This window comes from Dermacentor albipictus, chromosome 8 (genome assembly GCF_038994185.2).
Source record: "Dermacentor albipictus isolate Rhodes 1998 colony chromosome 8, USDA_Dalb.pri_finalv2, whole genome shotgun sequence".
In the NCBI taxonomy this organism is placed as follows: Eukaryota; Metazoa; Arthropoda; class Arachnida; order Ixodida; family Ixodidae; genus Dermacentor; species Dermacentor albipictus.
The window spans coordinates 123,159,720-123,173,464 of NC_091828.1; the positions used below are offsets into that span (position 1 = coordinate 123,159,720).

Below are 13,745 nucleotides of genomic sequence, written 5' to 3' on the forward strand. Positions count from 1 at the left end.
GTACCGCAAAAGCAAGCTGCGACTAGAAACGGTTCACTATTTTAATACTTCGCTTTGAAACAGCGAAGGGAAAACGCTGGTACTGCTTCGACCTATCGCCGTACAATATAGATACAACTTTTTCGCTCCCCAAAATATATTCATTTCCTACGAAGGCGGTCAATGAATTGTGTTGCCTCCCAAGCTTTTGACTACCTTTCGCTAACGCATCAGGTACGAGCACTCTGTTGATAGCAACAGTGCGAATGTCGAACGCCTTAAATGGACAATAAGAACAAAAAAAAGATTAGACGTGTTAGTCAATCATCATCATCATGATCATCATCATGATCATCATCATGATCATCATCATCATCATCATCAGCCTGGTTAAGCCCACTGCAGGGGAAAGGCCTCTCCCATACTTCTCCTACTACAAGCGTACGGTGAGGGGCTAGTTGGTATGACATTATGGGAACAAAGAAAAACTGCGCAGTTTTTTGCGCAGTTTTTCTTTGTTCCCATAATTCTCCTACTACCCCGGTCATGTACAAATTGTGGCCGGGTCGTCCTTGCAAATTTCTTAATGTCATCCGCCCACCTAACTTTCTGCCGCACCCTGCTACGCTTCCCTTCCCTTGGAATCCAGTCCGTAACCCTTAATGACCATCGGTTATCTTCCGTCCTCATTACATGTCCTGCCCATGCCCATTTCTTTTTATTGATTTCGACTAAGATGTCATTAACTCGCGTTTGTTCCCTCACCCAATCTGCTCTTTTCGTATCCCTTAACGTTACACCCATCATTCTTTCCATCGCTCGTCGCGTCATCCTCCATTTAAGTAGAGCCATTTTCGTAAGCCTCCATGTTTCTGCCCTACGTCTCCTACAATAACAGCACAGGCTCTTATCCAGAGAAGATGTACGCTACGCCAGAAAATACACACCAAAGGCGAATTGCAACCACGCTGCTACACTGATCCCTGAATCCTTGACGTTTGGGTTGCGGCGTTAAGTGCAAAAACGAAACTTTGATCGCCGTTTTTTTTGTATGGGTCGACTTATAACCGCAGGGTCAGCGTCACTAGAGTTCTTCAAGGATTCTTTATCAGCCTAAACTGATTTAGGCTTTCACTTGAGACATTGTTTAAACTAACAAAACATCAATTGGAGCTGGCACGCTTACAGTCAGCCAAATTTGGTTCACAAGAAACTAGATTGATAACTTACAAGATTTATGTCGGTAAGTGTCAAGACTGAATATTCTCAGAAACATTTCAAGACACGTTTAAAACCAGCATGTCGAGAAGTGTTGGTAACATCAAAAACGTCGCATTTAATAAGTCTGGAAAGAAAGCTTACAAAGCGAAGAGCTCCTCAGTTGTAGGACAAAATGTAAAAACAGAAAATTTCTGAGCATTGGTGGAAGCTCACCTTTATATCCGTACGTTTCTGTCGTTTCCGTCGCGTCCAATTCTGTTGTCTCCGTTGTCTCTGTTGTCTCTGTTGTCTCTGTTGTCTCTGTGTGCTCAGTCTCTGGCGTCGTCGTTGAACTTATCTCTATGTCCTCAGTGTCTGGCACAACAGTGGAACTCACAGTTGAACTGCCTGGTCGGACACTTTTAACGGGTGGAATAACAATGGTCGTCGTATCTGCGCCTGATCCGCCTGTGCCATGTTCAGGTTCCGCAACCGTTGTTCGCTCCACGGTTTCTGAAGGGAGCAGAAAATGGCGCACTAGTTTTATCAAAAACAGGTCTAACTGATGGCTTCAGATCCCCCAATTGAAACGTTATAATGTTTCTGAAATTTCTTAAAACGCAGTGAGGAGGAAAGAAGGTAAAGCTTTGTGCAGCGGGCTGGTCACCAATGGGGGGGCGCTCGATTTGCAAATTCATCCGTTCACACTGTAAATATTGTCAAGAGGCACCAAGATCACACGAGGACAAGTGAGGAGCACGAAAAGCAGATTTCTCACCTCGAGATAGAAGGATAAAAGCGCCTACCAGGCACGCCAGGAAGACGATAGTTCCCAAGATGCATCCGATGATACAAATGAACTCGTCCTGTTGGTTTTGCCTGCGCATAGAAAATTACGCTACCTAAGCCAGTCGGTTCCACCGGCAGTTTGTGGCTTTTTTTTTTGCTAATAATTGCACGCGGAATGTGTTCATCGCCACGTGGTATACGTAGGTTCAGATCGGGAGAACTAGGCAGAAGAGAAGAAAAACGCAATGTATTGATCATTATTGTTCAAAGTGCACAAACTGACCTCCCCTTTCAGCATTCCCCAATACCAAATTACCCGTGTGTGTACGTTAATTGCACAATGCATCTGTAAGGTAATGCCATCATTGACTGTTCAAAAGCACAACCGTTCGTTTCTGTAATCATAATAATACTGACACAAAAGCACTGGTATCGCGGCAAATATTACTGCGTTCCGGGGAACACATGGAGCTCGAAAATTGGCAACTACGCGGTATACCATCGCGCCGACGCCACGCATGTACTCACATTTTGGTCGTCTCCACTGTAAAGAACGAGAAACAAAGTGAGTTAAGACGCGTTACTCACAGCGATAAAAGAAAGAAGTGACCACGTGATCTTACGCTCGTCAATCGTCATCGAAGGCCGTCCTGTGAGGAAAAAACAACGATACTTTCGTCCGCACTTGTGTACCTGATGTATGAGTGGGTAGAGTGCCACACTTAGTAGGTCGCCCACCATGTATGTTCCGGTGGGTACACTACAATAAAGCATCTGCGAGCACATGCGAAATTCCTTTCTTACGCCGTCCACTGAAGCAAGCGCCTGGTATGGAGAGATGACTTTGGGCATGCCCGTCGCTTTATGCTCTTGTGCCTTCCACTACACCCGCTCATTGGGAGCCTGCTGTCGGTATCGTGATGGTTGTAGAACATTTCGCTAAGAGAGTGGTGCCTGGTTCAGCGGTTGAGTGCAGTGCATAGCCACTGTGACTCCATCTTCCGGGATATTGTGCGACAAGTTGGGGGTAAATTGTTTTTGAAACATCATAAAACTATCTGCAAACGTTTTAATTTAAAATATATTATTGGGGTTTTCCGTGCTAGAAACGCGATTAAATTATGAGGCACCTCGTAGAGGGCACGTGCGGAAATTTGGACCAGCTGTGGTTATTTAACGTGTACCTAAATCTAAGCACGCCGCTGTTTTCGCATTTCACCCTGATACAAATGCGGCCGCCGTGGCCGCGTTTCGATCCCGCGAGCTTATCTGCAAACGTATCGTTTCATTACTCATATTGCGTCATTAGGAGTGATACAAGAAGGTTCTTCATTAAATATGCGGTAGGAATAAACATTCGCCCGCAAGATATGATGATAGCACATTCGTTACATTTACACTTGCTGGTAACTGTTCCACGTGAAATTATTTCCCTGTCTAACAGAGCTCGTTTATTATTTGTGAGAATTGCGGATCTCTCGTAAGAACTATAATATGCGAATAAAAAAAGCTTGATTGTACTTACTGCCATATATGGACTGCGACGCCACCGAATCCTCGAGAAACCTTCTACCTAAAGGTGAAATGAATACGTGCTGTTAAAGCGTGTATGCCTCAACACAGCATCGTCCAAGGCATCCAAAAAGTGCGCTAGTGACCAGGATCCATAGCAATTTCACGTCGACACATCCTGGTTATCGCGAGTACGTACGGCCATCTTTTATTTAAGTCACATTTATCATTCGTCAACATATTTGACTAGTTTTTCGAACTACCATTAAAAAATGCGGTGGAAGAGCGTGTCGGATTCAAGTATCCATGGCCATCGTGTCACATTTGCGAGGCCTACGCAAATGCACTTACATTAAAAAGCGTAGCGCTTGTACTGAAACTTGAAGCTATTTCCAAAAGCAGCCATTATTCTAGGTTGGCGGTAAGTAGTTAAGTCAGTTATTACAATAATCGCCCTTTATTTTTAGTAGTTTGAAAAATCCAATCCACTGAAGTAGACCAGTGGCTATGGCATCGCTCAGCTGAATTCGAGGCTGCGAGTGCGATGGCGGCAGCGGCCGGTGAATTTCGATGACGTCAAATCCAGAAAAAAAATATTAGCATTGTTTATTTACAGCACATTTAGAGGACGTTTCACAAGATGAGGTCTACATGCAATAATTCTAAGAAGGGAGAAAGAACTTTCCTTTGGAGGGGAGATCAGTAAAAACGCAAGACGAACTAGAGAGAAAATACGAGAGGCCGACGCCATTCTTATGGTTAACCAGAATGTTTGTGGTTTCACGCGGCTTGCAATGAGTTCAAAACGGTATTCCTTTTTTATTGTAGTCCAATTACAGGTGCAACGGAAGGGAGAGTCGTTGGTTGCGGATGTTTAAGTGATGCGAATTGAATAGAAAACTAGCAATCTAAAGGGAAGCTGTATATCGCTTTAGGTTAATAAAGTAATTTTTTTGTACACCCTTGTAGGTAATTTTAAAGTCACGTATTACCTGAAAAATATGATGGTAAAGATTTCGTTCCTTAGATTTCGCGCCAACATGCCATCGCCGGCGCGGTAGCTTGAAGTGATCGATTTCGAACTAGTACTTTGTGTACGCCACGCCGTGCCTCACTGGAACTTGTTGGTACTAGCTAAGCTCACTCTCTGACCATTTTAGAAATCAATGTTGTCCACTTTGCCGATAGAAACTTCACTATCGGCCCGAGTAGACATTGCCGAAATCTGTGACGTCCCGGGGGTTGTTGTGAGAACTTCCAAGGTGGTGACACCACGCGTCTTCTTTGAGCCTTTTGTAGTTTACAAAAGCTCTTCTCAAGGTAATAAGGTATTTTCGGTACTCTATAAGGGTAACTTCGTAAAGGGCTCAAGATTTCTTTTTCGTAATTGTCCCTTAACACGACACACAGCCGTAATCTGATAGCCATACAACTATTAGGCCTACGATCATAGTGCAGAACATGTCAACGGCACCGCGAGTGGTAGACAAGGCGATTCTTACCTTCGCTTCGCAATAATTGTGCCCGTGGTTTCCTCATGTGCGTAGTTGGGGCCGCGCAATGTTTAGCATTACTAAATTTTACCGCTGTTGCAGCTCAATTCATAGAAAGATCCTCCCGAACAGGGAGCACCGGAAGACATTTCATTGTCGCTTCGAAATCGAAGCCAGCTCGCTTTCAAGCAACCCTTGTGCCAGCTGGTGCTAGTACCACCGACCGTTCCAAGTGACTTACGCGCTTGCTGGGCTTCGAGGGGAGAAGGCATGTTTGGAGAGATCACCGAGGCGGTTGTCATTCTTCTTCCTTTGCTGCTGCACTTAATTATGGCACGAACTCGGCCACGAGACATACCCGCCTGTGGTGATTACCCACTGCACGTTGGATTCGCCACAATGCTGGCAATGTCATGCAGCTTTTTAGTGTTTTATGCAACAATATCCAACCAAATTTAAAGTTAGAATAATAAAGTATATGCGTGCAAACCTATTGGTGACGTGGTCAAAAATACTGCAGACTGTATACGGATATCAAACGGGCAAATCAATTGAAACAGTCATAATACATATTACGGATAACTTACTTTTAACCTTTGAAAAGAAGCTGTATATCATTGGTATTTTTATTGATTTCCGCAAAGCGTTCGATGCCATTAAACATGACATACATTCGTGGACTGTCTGGCCCACTTATACAAAATACTTGAGTGGAGGAAAGAAATCAGTACACACAACTTCACGAAACTCGGTCTTAGACCGGCATTATAGAATATTGTGCTCCTCAGGGACCAATTTCTAGTCAGTTGCTCTTTATTATCGACGTAAATGATATTGTAAATATACCTTTAACCCCAGATATCGTTATTTATGCAGACGATACAAATGTTTCGTTTTCCGGAACTGACGTTGGCTTGCTGGAATCGCAAGCTAATGCCTGGGTAGGCAAGTTATACGTTTGGCTGATTAATAATGAAGTAGCATGTAATGTGAACAAAACAAAAGATATGATTTTATCTCGGAAAAATAAACCCGTACACTATAATGTCAAATTACACATCAACAATTCTAAAATCATGTTAACAAATGGCTTTCCATTGATTGGGGATTGCTTCAAAGCGGATTTAAGCTAGCCGATCATGTAAACCATGTACGTTTGAAAGTATCTTGGTCCATAGGCTTGATGTACCGGCCGAAAGAGTTTACACCGATGCGTTTTAAGAAACAATTATATTTTTCACTAATTCACTCACATCTGGGGTACTATCATTTAGTTTGAGGATTACGCAACAAGACTGATTCGAACCAGCTCTTAGCACTCCAGAAAAGAGCTTTACGTATTGTATGTTTTTCATTGTCTGTACCAGACCACTGTACATTCCAGATTCTAAACATATTGCCTTACGCCGACTTGTACAGTTTCTTCCTAGGAATTTTTGCTTATTGCCAAATGAAGAATAACTAGAGAGTTTTCATTCAAAAAATATTTAAAGCGCGGTGTGGAATATAATTTACGTACGAGTATTTTGGTTAGACATAGACCCCGGACCAACTATGGCACCCAAACCATACATAATCAAATAATATCCCTTTGTAACAGACATCCTTCTGTAATTGATCACGCTTTCAACAGCGAAACTGTTTGGCAAGACAGAAGGAAAATAAAGCTACTATTTTAAAAAATACCCGATCCTAACTGATTTTATTTCATGCTTTAACCTGCTGTGTCATCAAATTCATTGCGGTATGTAGTGCATACCTTAACTTGTGATTATTTCATCCCATATATTCATATAGGTATATTGACACAACGTATCGCACTATATTGTATGACTTGTTACTCTATATGTATTATTCAGTTCATTACAATCTTCGTCAAGTGTGCATTTGCTTGTGTTCCCTATGTAGGATGCTACCTCTGTTTTGTTCTACTCATTTGGTGTATCATTGCACACTGCACTTGATTTGGTGAAAATGCTGTCGAATGTGTACTCCCAAGGCGAAGGCCTTGTCAGGAAACCTACATGTTTCCGTTTGCCACGCTTCGCGGACATACCTACAACATTGTATTTAAGTGCGTAAGAAAGGTTGACTAATGAAAACGCCAAGCGGTGAGACAGAATGAAAAAAAAAACAAATTCAGGGCTATTCCACTCTCTGAAGGCGGATGACCAACGGAGCTGTATGTAAACACAAATAAAATGAAATAACAATACAATGTCGCAAAAATATGCACGGTATTATGTTTATATGTAATTACGTTTATCTCGTGACGACAGCAATAATGGCTTTATCATCTCTAGTATAGACTGCCATGAGCTCTGTGACGACACTCGACATATTATTAGCGCACGTTAGGTCTATGCACGACCGATGGCGCGTCGTTGAGAAATTGGTCTTGGTGTAACATTGAAGGCGGAACTTTTCCTAGAGAAACTCCAAGAACCACTTTCCGTCGGGACGAGGCAAATCGACGTTAATGTCGCCCACAATGACGATAGGGTTGTTGTCCACCGGGAGGATCCACCCGAATGTGTCGATCATAAAACCTTCAAGGTCCCTCGCGGACGTTTCGGGATGAGCGTACACGGTGGCGACAACGATTCCTGCCCCAGTCTGTACGGCGCATGCGTCGGCACATTCCAGGGCTGGGCTCTCGGCCGTCATCGGTAAGGCATGCGGCCGAACGGCCACGCTGTCGTTGTTTGCGTAGACTGCAACCGATCAAACCGTCATCCGTCGTCCGTCTCCGGTTTTGACACATCTGGCCTCAAGCGCAGCTGGGACACATACCCTGACGCGATGTTGCCTTATTCTTAAGCTGTTTTAGCTCTGTAGACGCCGACGCTGGAAATTATAGCTTAAGACAGCTCCGCTGTAAAAATGAATTTATCGGCAATCCGCCAGCTATAAGAAGCACTGCGAAAGAAAACACGCGCCATCAACGCGAAGGCATTACCAAGATGAAATGGCACAGCATGTTCTTCACAAAGAATGTCCTTGTTCTTGACAGCATCATTAGATTGACGTCCTTGTATATTCAGATGGACGACACCACCGCTGTTTACCTGGGCGTTGGGGCACCCGGCACTATGGAACGCGAATATCCCTAGTAGCTCTATCACTTTTCTCACTGGGAAACGCGTAGCATGTGCACATAAAAGCGTGTACAGGCTAACGGGGACCCGAGGGGAGCAAATGACATTTTAATGGTGCGGGTGGCGCCAGATCGCCAAGGGATCCAAGGGATCGAAACTGGCTCCAGATTTGTTGTCCTCGTTGTCCCGGTGGTATCCTGAATTCACGCCCAAAGTTTGCCAGACGACACGTTGTTTGCACTTAGCATTGGCTCAAATGGTAATGGGTGCGCAACATCGGGCACTCCTTTGGACAAAGCCTGATCCCCAATGCCCAGACACGCAATGGTGGTGAGAAGCTTCCCTTCGCTTCCGTGCGACGAAGCAAGGGAAAACCACTGTACTGGGAGCATCACAGCACCTTAATGCTCTACCCGTTCCGCCACGGACGACTCAGTGACCGAAATTGACGGGAAATCGGGTTGAGACCCAGCTTCACAGATAGGCAGGCAGAAGGACGGGAAAAACGAAATATGCGGATCCCGCGCACTGTGGGGATCGTTGTAAGCGAAACTTTCTGAGCTGCTTGCTTTGGTTGACGATAATTAGCGGTGATGTTGACGGCGAACGTTTAATTTCTTTCGTGGTTAGTAAAACGCGAGAAGGGTGAGTTGATGGTAAACGTTACCTTGCGCGCACCGCTGCTCGTTGTCTTCGTAGTACACAGAAAACATGCGGTGAAGTGTTTGCTTCAGGTGTTAACGCACGCCATACTTCAAACCTCTGTGAGGGTTCAGCCCATTCATTGTCTCTCATCCCACGTCGCATCGTCTCCGAAGTACTAAACTTCATTTGAATTATGGGGCTGTACCCTCCAAAAGCACAATCGGAATATGAGGCACGCCGTAGAATCGAAGTCCGGATTAATTCTGACACTGTCGTGCTCTTAAACCGGTTTCTAAATCTAAGTGCACGAGCGGTATTTATTTTGCCCCCGTCAAAATGCAGCTGCCGCGTTCAGCATCGAACCGGCGACCTCGACCAATGGCATAGCCGCAAATAACCCTTGCTCTAAAGCGGAATGCGTCAACGACAGAAATTACTCCAATCGCTCAAGATTACACTATCTGAACGCGCATTACAATTGAAACGAGTGAGAGGAATTTGGGCTGCCAATGAACTTGATCTTTTTTTCTGCCAAGCAAATGCAGTTCATAGGCAAAGGAGCTTGTCTTCTTTAGACATTTAATGTCTATCAAATGCATTTCGCTGACTAAGATGACAAGCGATTGAGCTCTCACTTAAATTGACGCAATAATTTCTTCATCTTGTTATCCTCAGCATAAAATTGGACGCTGCTCATTCGTCTATCAATGCGTTCCGTTTCGTGTAAATTAAAAACGGTGCATGCTCACATTACACGAAGGCAGTTTCTGTAAAGAGCACAGACGCGCTTAACGTAAAATAAACTGCTAATCTCAATTTAGGTTCTGACCCCGCCTTACAAGGTGAATACGACCCACCCGCGTTTTAGGTTTTTGCGAAACACTGCAATGCTTCTACCTTCCAAACTTAAGCCTCTTTACTATTCGTCATGGAATCGCAGTGGAAAAAGAAAACATTGAGTTGGAATGGGTGGGCGTGGATTTGGCTCGTTATTTAAGGAAGTGTTGTGTATCGAAAGAGAAAGAACCGTCCCCAAGCCAAACCATCTGGTTTGCGCTTGTTTCTTTCCATCTATAAATATTTCAGTTTATTTATGCATACTGCGATCTTTCTCAAATGATCACGACAGGGTGGCAGAGAAGTCTACAAAAGCTAAAGGCGAGAACCAACCAATAAGGTAGAATTTCTCGGCAGGCATTGTCGAGAAACACGCTGCCCTGATACTGATATCGACGTGAGGGTAATAACTAGGCTTAGACACTCTTATCTCGCCGTATTGGACATATTTTATATCCTCCATCTTTAACAGCGTAGTCTGCTATGAGACGTGGCAACAAGGAGTAACCAGGGAGGCGTACACCGGATAAAGGCACGCGTCTAGTCGGATATCGAACAGCCCGTGAACAGCACCGTGTATCTGCGGCGAGAAATCGCGTAATAGAATGCCTTCACACGTCTGAAGGAGCCTTGGCCAATGTATAAATTGAGACATGTCGTGTCTTCCTGGTCGTACTCGACGTCGTAGACGGCTACGCTAAAGTTCAGGTTGCTGTAGATGGCTTTGGCATCGCAGACCTACGAGAGCGCAAAGATAAATATGAATGAAATGAAGGCGAAAGCCAAACATAGTCAAGATGACTTGATAAACAAGCCATATGGCTCTACAAAACACCGCGCCCTAACAGTCTCCAGAGAATGCGTAAAAAATATGCATTTCGAACACACACGTTACGGTTTATTTCAACCTAATGTTTCCCGGAGCTTTTGTTTAAATATAATAACTAAATGCAATACGTGCGAGTGCTTTTGCGTTTACTCTATGCACCCTGAAAAGTCATTTAAATGATATGATTATGCAAGGTGCAAGTCACAAACTCCTTTCATTTCCTACAGTTCATGCATTATTGCGCTACAGCGTTCCCAAGCTTTATGTCAACACTGTTTCAGGCATATGAACAATGCGAGACGTATCAATGTAGCGGTATGATGATCACAAAAGTTGTGTAATAAGAATCGTCAAGGCTGAAATGGTAACTGTAAGTACACCGAAGTACCACGCATCTGTAAGTACGTTTAAGGATTTCACGATTCTGAGACACAGTGCCATATACCTACTCTGGAGGAATGGCCAATACCGAGGCATTTACGCAGCCGTAGTTACCCATCGACTTAAGAGTGAGTCGAAATACGAGGCACTGAGGTATTTCCGGCAGAATACGTCTAACATGATTGTCCAACACCCCATATTCTCAAGCGATTCGATCGAATCGGCGCACTCCTCCTACTTGACCATGTTAAGGAGAGCGCTGCCTTGCGACTGACAAAGAAAATACAGTTGTCAAGAACTGTTGCGGACCATCATGAATGGCGGCGACCACATCAGTCGAGGGGCTGGCCACCTATCTAGTTTCCCGAGTCGAGGTTGAGTGTTGAGCGGTGGAACATTCTAGAACCCGGGGGAAACAGGCGCGACAGCATTCGCGCAGCACGCATATTTCAAAGTACTTTGCTGGCGACTGAGCGGAGATTCGCGGTGCATCCTCTCGGCTTCGTCCTTCTTTGAGCCAGATGCACGGCGTGTATAATTTAATCATTCACTCCTGAGCCATGCATGCGCATCGGTATTGCGAAAATCCGATAGTGGCGGTGTTCTCTCACTCCACTGCCACGGGTGTGAGCCGTTTTTTTTTTTTCACATGTTGGAATGATCTACATTTTGATGCTCTCATGCTGCTATGCCTGTTAAATCACATGAAGCATATACGTGGCGGTGTCGACGAGCGATCTCCTCAGGTCTGCTTTCCCGCTTTGACAGTGGAGTTTATTGAATCCTAGCACCGGAAGCTATTTTCTTCTGGCTAAGCCCGACCGGACCAGACTGACCACGTCTGCTCAAGAGCGCTAGCTGAAAGTTCAGTCTGGCCGTGAACAGGGTTGTTCATTTCAAAAAGCTCAATAACGTTCTGCAGTTTTCTAGAGTTTCTACCATCACCGATTTATGCGGTGCCTTGCCTCGGTTCATTGCATGCATTGCCGAATAGAAGTGAATTAAATGAATTGAATTCTGCGGTTTTACGACCCAAAACCACGACTTGATTATGCGGCACAGCTTAGTGTCGGATCCGGGATGAATTTCGACCACCAGGGGCTACTTAGCGTGGCGCCATTTAATGGGACACGGACGTTTTTGCTTTCCGCCTCTAAGGAAAGGCGGTTGCCGCTGCCGGCATTTGATCCCGCGACCTCGTGCGTGGCAGCGCAACACCATAGCAGCTAACCAAAAAAAAAGAATCCAATGTGGCGCATGCATCCATTCCCGCCCGCTTACCACGCTGCAGTCCCGGCTTATAATCTTCTAAGGTGCTTGACTTCCCCATTCCTTTTTGACGTGGTCGTCGTATCGAGACTGCAAGGCGCGATCCCTATGGGGTAGGGTAGTGTGCGAAAGCACCCTCGCGTTTAAAGAGCTTCGTTTAAAAAAAAGATATCAGCAGGCTTTCGTAGTTACTTATGTCCCAAAAGCCTTTTGTACGCTGGCGTCAGCTTCTCACAAGTGTCGTCTTCGGTATTCAAGAAGAAGTACACCTTAAAGTGCGAAGCATTCGTGTCCGATGCATGCAAGCTTTTATTGCGTATTTGACAATCTCTCCATTTTCGTTGGTTTGATCGCTGCTTGCTCTCCCTGGTTCCCACTTTGGCTCGCTCATTCCCTCACTTGTTCGTTCTTTCGTATTTGCCTTCATTTGTTCATTCATTCGCTCACTTCGTTCGTTTGCATGTTCACTCGTTCGTTTGTTCGTTGGAGGTCTTAAAACAGTAGGCAATAAGAAATAGATAAAGCGAGCCTCTTGCCACTGGAGCCCTGCGAGCTGGACTATAGTGAAGTCGTCTCGTGCTGCAATGATTCCCGCGCAGATTTGCATTACGCAGGTGTCAGCCACAGTCGCGTCTGCTAAATTTTGCGATGAGCGAAACGTTGTCTGTCTGTCGGAGACCGCAATGTATTCTTTGGGCTCTGACATGCCCGCATCAGTCACCTCAGTGTCAGCTACTGCATATCACAATAATTGCAAAGGTTTCGAGTGGTGCTACAGCCCATAGTAGGGTCATGCATCCGAGAACGCTGCAGCGCGAAGACGCGAGTTAAAATATCATGGGCGATGATGATCTGTTCTTTGTTTTGCCTCCCAATATATCCGAGGTTCAACGTAAGGACAACGTGGTGGCGTGACGATGATACAGACCACACCGCGGCTAAAGAATGGATGCACAAAACGTACAGCAGACCCATTTTCGTTCGCGCCTTTGACTGGCTCTGCTATAAAATCGTGGACGATGGAGTACAATGTGTGTTCGCTTCTTTGCGCTTCCTCTATATAAACAACACTTCCAGGTAGAGAAGAGAAGAGTAAAAGCGTAATTTCCACAGGCACATATTAGAGTTCTCTGCAACTTTTCTGTCTAGATAACCATGTGAGGAAACAAAGAAAGGCTTCTGATCCCTAAGTCAGTATTTTATGACCTGAACAGACGATGACCTTGTGCCTGTACTGTATGTGAACACAGATCCCAAAAGTTTCAAAACGTTAACGTGTTCGCGTAAATACAAGAAGCTTTGACTTTTTTAACGTGGGCATCGTGTTAGATGCCACACGGATGCGCAAAGGTATTGTTTTTTATTTTATTTTCGCCAGCTCTCCATGCTCTCGGAACCCGCTGCCCCTTGGACTCGCGCAAAGATTGGTGAGCACCGCATTCCTTCTCGTGATTTTTGAACGAGGTTTGTTGCAGCATCAACGTGGTTTCTGTGTCCTAATCGCATGCTTGGTGCATGACCCCTGGCGCTGTTGTGCAGCCGCGTCAAGCAAAGCACTCTTTGAAGTCGCGCGACGATCCGTGAAACGTTTTGCTGCCTTCGATTGCATGGCGGGCATTTCTGAAGTGCTCGTTGTTAAATGAGCTTGATCAGTGTCGAGGAAGGTGACGCAGTTCTCGACGAGAGTGGCAAAGGTGTCAGCACTCGTACTAT

At 45.0% G+C, this 13,745-nt stretch overlaps 3 protein-coding genes across 8 annotated transcripts in view; 1 reads left to right on the plus strand and 2 right to left on the minus strand.

Moving 5' to 3' along the window:
- LOC135913005 (uncharacterized) overlaps nt 1–5,326 on the minus strand; it is a 32,774-nt gene extending 27,448 nt beyond the window's left edge. Inside the window, exons 1-6 of the mRNA XM_065445633.2 lie at nt 5,215–5,326; nt 3,494–3,541; nt 2,592–2,618; nt 2,497–2,512; nt 1,958–2,058; nt 1,414–1,692 (exon numbers count right to left, since the gene is read on the minus strand). Of these exons, the coding sequence (XP_065301705.1) occupies nt 1,414–1,692; nt 1,958–2,058; nt 2,497–2,512; nt 2,592–2,618; nt 3,494–3,541; nt 5,215–5,275 (532 nt within the window). The 5' untranslated portion in view covers nt 5,276–5,326. The remainder of the gene's footprint in view (nt 1–1,413; nt 1,693–1,957; nt 2,059–2,496; nt 2,513–2,591; nt 2,619–3,493; nt 3,542–5,214) is intronic.
- Nucleotides 1–13,745, plus strand: part of LOC135913004 (uncharacterized) — a 156,088-nt gene that overhangs the window by 84,718 nt on the left and 57,625 nt on the right. For 3 of the 5 annotated variants that reach the window (XM_065445627.2, XM_065445629.2, XM_065445628.2), the window contains one exon: nt 13,411–13,459. The exons of the other annotated variants lie outside the window; for them this stretch is intronic. In XM_065445627.2, the coding sequence (XP_065301699.1) occupies nt 13,411–13,459 (49 nt within the window). The remainder of the gene's footprint in view (nt 1–13,410; nt 13,460–13,745) is intronic. 5 annotated transcript variants of the gene reach the window in all.
- The window catches only part of LOC135913007 (uncharacterized), a 44,862-nt gene continuing 40,914 nt past the window's right edge, over nt 9,798–13,745 (minus strand). For both annotated transcript variants that reach the window (XM_070524392.1, XM_065445638.2), the window contains one exon: nt 9,798–10,291. In XM_070524392.1, the coding sequence (XP_070380493.1) occupies nt 10,094–10,291 (198 nt within the window). In that variant the 3' untranslated portion in view covers nt 9,798–10,093. The remainder of the gene's footprint in view (nt 10,292–13,745) is intronic.